At 45.9% G+C, this 10,253-nt stretch overlaps 1 protein-coding gene across 2 annotated transcripts in view; it reads right to left on the bottom strand.

Annotated features, from left to right (window-relative positions):
• TRPC4AP (transient receptor potential cation channel subfamily C member 4 associated protein) overlaps positions 1–10,253 on the bottom strand; it is a 109,784-nt gene that overhangs the window by 16,094 nt on the left and 83,437 nt on the right. For both annotated transcript variants that reach the window (XM_019513015.1, XM_019513016.1), the window contains 3 exons: positions 3,142–3,250; positions 2,617–2,729; positions 2,171–2,377 (listed from right to left, as the gene is read on the bottom strand). In XM_019513015.1, coding sequence (XP_019368560.1) covers positions 2,171–2,377; positions 2,617–2,729; positions 3,142–3,250 — 429 coding nt within the window. The remainder of the gene's footprint in view (positions 1–2,170; positions 2,378–2,616; positions 2,730–3,141; positions 3,251–10,253) is intronic.

Genomic DNA, 10,253 nt, shown 5'->3' with positions numbered 1-10,253 from the left:
GCCACCTGCTGCCACTCCTACCTACATTACTAATTTAATTCCACAACTTAAATTGTTTATTTTTGAATGTCAAGTTAGCAAAAATGACCCAATCAGGGTCATATTTGCTCATGGTTCTTAGTCCATTTCTTATTAGGTGGTGGGAAGCCTGGATCACTGGTAATATGGGAAGAGAGGGAGAGAGAAGAGGAAAGGAAGAGATGTCTGTTTGCCAAGTTTCCATGTGTTTATATTTTCATTTAGAAGAGACATCTCTGTGGGTAGTGTATTTGGTAAAAGCTTAATTCATAAATGGATGCTATTTTTAAGCAGCCTTTGAGCATTCACCTCTTTCACTTATACGTTAAAGTAATTTAACTAAAGAACATACTTTAAAAGATGGTATTATTGGTCTAATAAAACCTATCACCTCTACTATAAGCCCTGATTGTCTTTTCCTCTAGACCAATATGGCTACAACCTGGATACTTGACACATGAAAGATACTGAATTTTAGCCGATTTTTTTAACGACATTTTCATATTTTCCCAAGCAGGAAGGAACTGTGACCACTTGAAACCTGAGATCCTGCTCCTGCCTTTGTTTCAAGGTAATTTGCATCATCACAGATCTTCACAGGAGGTGAGAGGCTCCATACCAACTATGAACTGATTGCCCAGAGGAGTTTTCTATCTATTGACTCCTTTGTGAAATCCTATGAAATATGAACTTTAATTTCTACCCAGGAGAACTTTTACAATCTTTTCTCCAATGCGTGATGAAGGGTGTTTGTGCCTGAAAGCTTGCAATTAAAGAATTTTTTTTTTTTGCAAAAAAGCTTGTTGGTTTAATAAAAGATATCTCTACTACGAGTCCTGGTTGCTTTAAAAGAGGTCATTTATATCTAAAGTTTAGCAAGCACAAGAAGGATGCATCTGCTAGGAAGAACAAGAGATGAATTCAAGTCTAAAGATGGTGAAGAGGCTAGCCTGGGAACAAGAGGAAGCTTCAATTTTTCTTTTGTTTGCATGAATACAGACAAGAAGAAATGGAGACCAAAATCATTGAACCCAATCTTCATTTGAAGCAATTGAGATTGTTCACAGACATTCAAAGCTACTGAAACAGAATTAACTCCTCTAGTGCTACCTAACCTATCACCTATCGGGAAATTTAGGTGCACTTCTATAGCTGCGATACACACTACCTACTACTCTTATGAAAAGACGAGAAAGCGTTCCACTGAACACATGGACATACAAACAAATTTCCTGCAAGGCACAGCCAAGGGTTTTACTGTGCATGAGCTGCTTTGGTGCTACTACCTATGTGCATGTTTGTAATCTTTGGTAAACTGAAGCTCAACTGCACTTGTTTATCCTGCAGTGATGGAGGGTATGGGTGGGGAGTTAGCCAGAAGGAGTCAACATACAGGAACCCCTTTTTACCCTGCAATTTTTTGTTTGTATGTCCACACCATGACACTATTATTGGATCAAAATGCAACCACCAAAACAAAGCATTTTACAAACAAAACAAATCATACAACACTTCCGGTGTTATAGACCCTACAAGCCTGAACTGAAAAGTCAGAGGGAGTTCAGAGAAGAGCATCAAAAACTGATTACTGGGAAGAGGCTACACAGCAAAGGATGCTGAAGGGCTCAATTTGTACACCATAATTAAGTGTTGCAGGGAGCATGGCCATGGAAGAACAGATGAATGCACTAAACAACAGGTAAACACTGAAACACTGAACAACAGGTAAAGATCTCCGACATTAAAATTATTGAAATTGTATAATAATTCCTTCCTAGGGAAGGCAGCAGAAACCCTACTGCTTGGGACACTTAAAGGAAAATGACACAGAATTAGAACAACACTTTCTGCAGAAAGCCTCTGCACTAGCTCCCCAAGCAACTGGCTAGATTATCTAGAAAAATCTTCTCAATCTCTGATCCTATCAAATAAAACATTCACAGCCTCATGTTGACTCACAGTTCTGATTATGTGTGCACTGGCACTGAACTGGTAACACAGTAAAAATGCTTGAGGCTGTTATGCTGAGGACTAAAGCCATTTCCTTACTTCCTTCAAAAGCCTCATTTCCATGTATATAATCTGGGCCAATACAAATGGAATTTAAGAGCACCACGGCTGTCTCTTACCACAGAAGGAATGAACTACATACATTTTCTAAGCAAGTGCTGTCTTTGTCTTTATTGAGGTAATGCTGCTGCCAGAATCGCAAGAGACTGTGAAAGTTGTTCAGGATGAAACCAGGGTACTTCTCTGTATATTCCATCTGTTGCAACGTGCGAAGGTAAAACGGTAGCTTGTCTTTCCTTCGGGCCAGCATTAAAATAACTAAGCTTGTGTTCAAACAGCTGACGTTTTCCTAAAATAAACAACATACAATAAGCAGTAACGGATATCCTTAATAAAGGATATCAAGTGTTCTAGACACTATTTTTCATGAGAGGAACACAGAAGTTGCTTAGGGTCTGAATTTAATGGAGCAAAATGTTTTTATTCCTATTGTATGGTTAGGACAGGTGTGTCATAACAAGAAATCAGCCCCTAGAACTGATGAATGAATATGATTACAGCAGTAAAATGTTACTGTCAGTTCTTTACCTGTGTAAGTGTCTGCACATGAATTATATTAATGAGGCGGAAAAGGAAGGACATCCTCATGGACATCTGAGACATGTACGATAACAGGTGGCACTCAGACAAGACTTCTGCAACTATAGGGAAGACAACCAGATCATTAGATTTCCATAGATCAGATATAATCATATTAATCTTTCAAAGTTAATGTGGAAGCAAGGACATGTCAGTAACTCTTCAATCCAATGCAGAACTATGCATCATGTTCAGCTGAGCAAACAGGTAGCATCTGAAAAGGAGAAAAGGACTGAAGATGGCTGTCTCAAGGATGGGTCATCTTCAGTCAAGAGTTCTTATATTACTGTATGGATTGTGAAAGAAAGCAAGAAAAAACTAGCAACACAGGAAACAAAGCAATGAGAACTGGTGCTCATAGTTATTAAGCACATGTGCTGAGTATCATTTGTCTTTGGCACTTTCCTACCAATGATATTAAGGCTTAGTTCCATTCTTTTAATTAAACATCAGAATCACTGAGTTTTCCTTTACCTTTAGCATCCGACTGGTTCTCAAATCGGTCCAGGGACAGTGTAATGCAACGAACCAGCATGTTTGAGTCTACCAAAGAACTGTTGATCTGATTCAAAAAGATCTGAAACTAAAGAGAGAAAATTGCAAAAAACAAAGATTCTCTATGTAGGGATCTTTCTAAGTCATGGTGAGCAAAAGGGATTTTCATGGGTCACTCCACAGTGCACAGAGCTGATTTAATGATGACTCCACCCCTTGTTGCTGATGGCCTTGCCTCTCACTGCTACCAGCCTCTTACTGAGGAGCCAGCATTTTATTTTTAGCAGGTTTTTTGAGGGGGTGGGGGGGGGAGGCGGGGGGTATGATTTCATGGATAATGCCTGATTTTGTGGTTTCTGTGAAATCCATGAAATCGTGAATTAAGTCAGTCCCTGTCCATGTGTGCACATTTTGTATTAGGACAAGAGGCAGAATTGCACACACCCTGAGAGCCCAGTATGAGCAGTCGTATGCATGTTACCCTTCTTATTCCAGTAGTGCATAGGTAACAGATTAGCTACTTGCTGCAGGTAGGACTATAGACAAGACACCATGAATAGTAAAGGTACAGTAAAGGGCAGGACGGGTGGAAAACTATTAGAGCAGAGGTCAGCAACCCCTGGCACATGTGCCGAGCATGGCACACGAGGCCATTTTGCTTGGCACACGACTGCCAGCCTGGGCTCTAGGCAGCTGCTGCCAGCCACTAAGTCTGGGCTGCTCCCAGCAAGTGGCTGGGAAGCTGCAAGCCCTGCTGCAAGCAGCCCAGGTTCCGTGATTGGCAGCAGCTACCCAGAGCCTGGGTCAGTTGCAGCCAGAAGGCTGCAAACAGCTGCTCCGGGCTCCAGCATCAGCTCCATACCAGCGGGTGCACGCACACCTTGGAGTGGACAGTGGGGGAGGGCCCTGAGGCAGTGCAACCCTGGCCTCTCCCCTACTGCTGGCACAGAGCTGATGATTGGGCTCCGGATCCCAGCGCAGCTGTTTGTAGCCAGCCTGGGCTCCTGGTAGCTGCAGCAGGCAGTGGGCAGGCTGCAAACAGCTGTGCTGGGCTCCACAAACCCAACATCAGCTCCATGGCGGTGGCGACTGCATGTGCACCTCAGAGCAGACAGTGGGAGGGCTATGTTACCTCAGGCCCTATCCCCATCGCTTTGAGGCGCATGTGCATCCACCACTATGGAGCTGATGCTGGAGCCTGGAGCAGCTGTTTGCAGCCTCCCAGCTGCAGCTGGCCCAGGCTCTGGTAGCTGCTGACTACCATGGAGCCCAGGCTGCTTGCACTAGGGCTTGAAGCTGAGCCTGCCTGACTCCAAGCCCAGCCCCTCAACCAGGATGAGGCTGGCGCTGCCCCTTGTCAGGAGCACTGCACCTTTTGCGGGCTTAGCTATGCGGGACGGGTGGGTAGGCTGGGCTGATGGGCAGGCTCCGGGCTGGGGCCTCGGCCAGTTGTGCTGCAGCCTGGGGCTGGCTTCCCGGGGAAGCACAGGGGCTCTGGCGGGACCAGGGCATTGTCGGGTCGGACTTTGTCCAGCAGCCCAGGAGCCTGGCTCTGTGCGCCTGTGCATCTGGTTTTGTGCGTTTGTCTGCCTCTGTGTGCGCACACGTGTCTGGTTCTGGATGCGTGTGAGCATCTGTCTTTTTCTGGGTGTGTTCTGCTTCTCTGTGTTTGTGCAAGTGGTTCTCTGTGTGCATGTTCTCTCTCTGCTTTCCTTTTCCTCTCTCTCTCTCCTCTTTCTCTTATTTGTCTCTTTCTTTTCTCTCTCTCTCATTGCAACATGCTCAACAAAAAAGGACTACATAAACACCAAAGGCAACATTTATAATTATTACATATACTAATATGCAGTGCGTCCTGCCATGTACCCGCCCCCCGCCCTCATTTTGTTTTTCTGGCATGCTGGCACTCTGGCACCTTCCAAGGTAGACATTGTGGTTTTTTCAGCACTCCTGCCAAAAAACGTTGCCTACCCCTGTATTAGAGCAAGCCCATGAACTGGCAAACGGGAAACCAGTAAGATGGAAAACAATAGGAAGAACACTCTAACATAGGCGAAAGGACCAGCGAAACATGAAGTCGAGGGCCACCAATGGTAGACTCATATGCCTGTACACAAATGCCAGGAGCATGGGGAACAAGCAGGAAGAGCTGGCCCTCCTGCTAACCAGTAAGGAATACAATCTTATTTGGATAATGGAGATCCGGTGGGACTGCACCCATGACTGGACCACAGGTATAGAGGGCTATACCTTATATTGGAAGGATTGCATAGGGAACAAGGGTGGAAATGTTGCTCTCTATGTGAAAGAGCAGTATACATCCCAGGAAGCCAAGATAGACACAAAAGAAGGGCAACTTGAAACCCTCTGCGTTAATATACAGGGAGGGTGTGGTGAAGGGGACTTGACGGTAGGAGTATATTACAGACCTCTGAATCAAGCAGAGGAGGTTGATCTGGAATTCTCCAGAGAACTGGCAGAGGCTGCACACTCATGGAACATGGTTGTCATGGGTGATTTCAATTACCCAGACATCTCATGGGAAGAGCACTCAGGTAGATCTGAGTGATTGCATAGCTTCCTCACTCGCTTCGAGGAGCTATATTTGACTCAAGAAGTGTACAGGCCAACTAGGGGAAAGACGCTCCTAGATTTGGATGATCTAATGAGTAACCAGAGGATCAAGGGAAATCTAGGTGACAGTGACCATGACAATCACTTTCATCGTCCATTGTAAGGCAGGGAAATCAGTCAGTAGGGTAGAAATCCTTGATTTTAGGAAAGCTGACTTCTACAAGCTTAGCAGATTGGTGGATGAGGCCTGCAGGACCATGGTCTGATGGGGATGGGAGTCCAAGAAGAATGGGTGTTCCTTAAGGATATGATCCTTGAAGCAGAAAGGTGGTCTACTCCTGTTTGTAAGAAAGGTAGCAAAAAGGCTGGGAGGCCCCCTGGCTCAATAGGGAGGTCACGGACCTCCTGAAAATGAAGAGAAGCCTGTAAGAGATGGAAGCTGGGAATTCCAAGCTCCGCCAAGAAGTACACAGGATTAGAAAAGCAAAGGCAGAAACTGAATACAAACTGGCAACAGAAATCAAAGACAATAAAAAGTCCTTCTTTAGATGCGTAGAAAGCATGAAACAAATAAGGGAAACGTAGGACCCCTGTTGAATGCAATGGGACAGCTGATAACTGACACTCAGGAGAAAACCAAATTCCTACATGAATGCTTCCTGTCAGTACTCCACCAGATCAAGAATATTAAGTTGCCTGACAGGAAGCAGGATGGACAAGGGTGGGGGTGATCACTCACCTATAATCAGCAAAGATCTTGTGAGGGAATACCTAGAGAGCCTGGTTATCTACAAGTCAGCAGGACCAGATGAACTACACCCAAGAGTGTTGAAAGAACTGGCTGATGTCATTGTACAACCAATGACAAAGCTATTTGAGAACTCATGGCACTTGGGTGAGGTCTCAGAAGACTGGAAGAGGGCCAATGTGGTGCCTATCTTCAAGGAAGGAAGGAAGTAGGACCCAGAGAATTCTAAGCCAATCAGCCTGACCTCAATCCCTGGAAAAAATTTATCAAAGAATCCATCAGTGATAGGCTAATACAGGGGCGGGCCATTATTTTGGGCGAGGGGCCGCTTACTGAGTTTTGACAAGCCATTGAGGGCCGCATGACAGGCAGCCATCTTAATTTTCTAGATTTTTTAGGGGCCTCACGCGCCAGATAGAACGGCCTGGTGGGCCACATTTTGCCCACCCCTGGGCTAACAGAAGGCAGTATTCTAAAAGCCAGCCAACATGGCTTTGTTGCAGGTTGGTCATGCCTGAACAACCTCATTTCCTTCTCTGATCAAGTAACTTGCCACCTGGATAAGAGAGATGAGGTCGACATCATATATTTGGATTTCAAAAAGGCCTTTGACTTGGTCTTTCATGGTGTCCTCATGGTTAAATTGAGAAATTATGGCCTCAGCAACTTAATGTAGCTGAGAAACTGGATCCGAGGTCAGACCCAGAGAGTGTTAATAGACACAACCAAGTCAACATGGCTAAGGATGACCAGTAGTGTCCCTCAAGGCTCAGTACTTGGACCAGTCAGTGCTTTTCAACATTTTCATCAATGATTTGGATACAGGTGTAGAAAGCGCATTGGCAAAGTGCGCAGATGACACCAAGTTATGGGGCAGTGTGGTCACGCTGGAAGACAGGCTGAGAATACAGGTTGACCTGGACAGGCTTGTAAAGTGGGCAGACCTAAACATGATGATGTTTATCACTGAGAAGTGTAAAGTGCTCCATCTGGGGATAAATAATCCACAACATACTTCCAGGCTCAGTGGTGCTACACTAGCCAGCACCACAACTGAAAGAGATCTGGGGGTCACAATCGAGCACAAAATGAACATGAGCCACCACTGCAATGCTATAGGCAGCAAAGCAAACAACATGCTGGCAACGATGTATCTCAAGCAAGACTTAGGATGTCATCCTCCGGCTCTACTCAGCATTGGTGAGGCTGCAGTTGGAGTTCTGCGTTCAGTTTTGTGCGCCGCACTTCAAGAGGGATGTAGAGAAGCTGCAAAGAGTCCAGAGGAGGGCCACACAAATGATTACAGTTCTGGAGAACAGACCATATGAGGAGAGGCTGAAGGACATGAGACTGTTCAGCCTGGAAAAGTGAAGACTATGGGGGGGACTTGGTGGCAGCCTTTAAGCAATTGGGGTAGGGGCTGAACATAAAAGGAGCTTGAAGCCAGCAATCTTACAACCTCAACATATAGGGAAATATCTGGTTAAATCCTGGGTCCATTAAAAACAAGGGACAAAACTCCCCAATGACTTCAAAGGGATCAGGATTTCACCTTCTTTCATTTAAACTACTGGTAAACTTAGATGAATGGCAGAGTGGAAACAGAATAGACTACAGCTGGTAATTTTTTCCCCATTGAAACATTAGGCAAAGCCTTTTTTTTTTTTTTTTTTTTTTTTTTTTTTTTTTTTTTTTTTTTTTTACATGTTTTACTTTTCCACAACCCCCACCAAAAAACAAACCACCCCTACAAACAGAAAAACTGAAGATTTTTTTCAGCTCACAACAACAGAAGAATAGGGCGAGAGATGGGAGTGTTTTCTTTCAACAAAAACAAAACAAAGCTCAGTGTTAAAATAAAAGGGAACACAATTTTGGTCAGGCTTGGGTTTTGGACTAAAAATCGTGCATGCTTTGACTAGCTATCTGGCCAGTCACCTCCCCTGGACTTGTGCAAGTGATTCCACGTCCCTGATAACTCCCTGCAAGACCATAGAGTCATGCATTTAGCATGGCCCTGGACAGGGAATGGGGCTAAACTAAGTACAGAGTTTCAAAAAGCCCAAATTCAAACTTTGCAGGTTTTTCCAAGCGTAGACTAAACTGATAACAAACTGAACTGACATTCAGTGTTCAGGTGGTCAACGCAGGCAGAAGCTGCACTAGCCCAGGCTAGAAGCCTGGGGGAACTCATGCACAGCACCCCTCATGGCCACACTGCCTAAGGCTGCTAAACCCAGCCCAGTGGCAGCCCAGGCCTAAATGACTTCTGGACACGCAGCCCCACTTGTTGTCAGGCACAGGGAAGGGAGATTCAGCAGACAATCTCTCCCCAGCGCCTGCCCTTGGTAAATTTTGTCCCTAGCCTGGGAGGGATACAGCAAATGAGTCCCTTCCACATACTCAACCGTAAAGAATTTGCCACTCTAGGGTAGTCACTGGGGAGCACATATAACATTTGAGACTGCCTAGAAAGGCAGTCCAGCGTGGAGCCACCTTAGCCCCGCTGTGAGCCCAGGAGGTGGCAGGACGCACCATGGGTGGGTGGAGTGGAGCAGACATGGAGGCCGGGTCAGGGCTGTGTGCATGCCTGGCTGATCCAATCCTGCTGGGGTCAGTCCAGAGAGGGTGCGGGGCACACTGGAGCTGTGCGCTGCTGGTAGTGGTGGGGAACACTGCAGGGCGCACAGGCTCTAGGCTGTTGTGGGGTAGGGGCAGGTGCTGACCAGCTCAGGGGGGCACATGTGAGGGGCTCCCATGCATACCCCACCATACCCACAAACCCTCTGGCAAAAACCCCATAACTATACTCTCCCCCACCCACAATCACACACCCCACAAACACCACAACTCCCCACACCTCTCCCCAAACACACCCATGGGTCTCTGTGGGGAGCCCAGCTCACTACTGCCTGCACACACCCCACCAAACACACACAGCCACACACCTCCACAAACCCCATACCCACCCACATAGCCCCAAAAACTCCCCCACAAGCCTATATCCACCCACATCCAAACATATCCCCAAGCCCCATACACACCCACGCACCCATTACCACCGTCCCGCAATACACAAGACTGAGACTTCATTTTGAACTATCGCGCAATCACTTCTATAGATATGACGCAAAAACATACAAACTGGGACAAAAAAAATCTTTTAAAAATAAAATTAAAATATGTCATTGTGAATGTTAGATTTTTAATATATAATTTGTTTGTTTTTTCCCAGTTCCAAGATGGCTAACCCCCTTCCCAAATAGAGTATTTCAGGCCAAGGGCAGGGAATTCCAGTGACAAAGGGCAGGGGCTAGGGAGCAGGACTTCTGGTACCAAGATGGCAACCAGGAGGCGGGGCACTTGTCAAGGACTATGGCTACACTTGTGGCCCTCAATAGCTCACTAAACTCATGAAGCAGCCCTCCAGCCAAAATAATTGCCTGCCCCTGCACTACAGCATTAGAGAGCTTGCAATCTAAAAAGGAACACTCTTGTCAGAATTATATTTCCATTCCTATTCTGAGGCTTGTCAAATCCAGTGAACAGAGGGAATTTATAGTACCATAAAAAATTGTGTCCTCTTGTTCAACTGTCATTCAGAAAAAGGCTCATCTCTGTTAAAAGTGCATGTCACAGACAGCCATGATAAGTGCATTTAATCACTGAGATCTGTCGACAAGCCATAGTACACACCTGCCAGGCCTCACCCACTGCCTGCTCCCCCAGCTCCCCTGAGTGCCCCCCACCCCCACACGGTGGTCCACTC

Source organism: Gavialis gangeticus, unplaced genomic scaffold (genome assembly GCF_001723915.1).
Source record: "Gavialis gangeticus isolate Ggan-Ray unplaced genomic scaffold, GavGan_comp1, whole genome shotgun sequence".
NCBI classification, from domain to species: Eukaryota; Metazoa; Chordata; order Crocodylia; family Gavialidae; genus Gavialis; species Gavialis gangeticus.
This window is presented reverse-complemented; position numbering and strand designations above follow the sequence as displayed.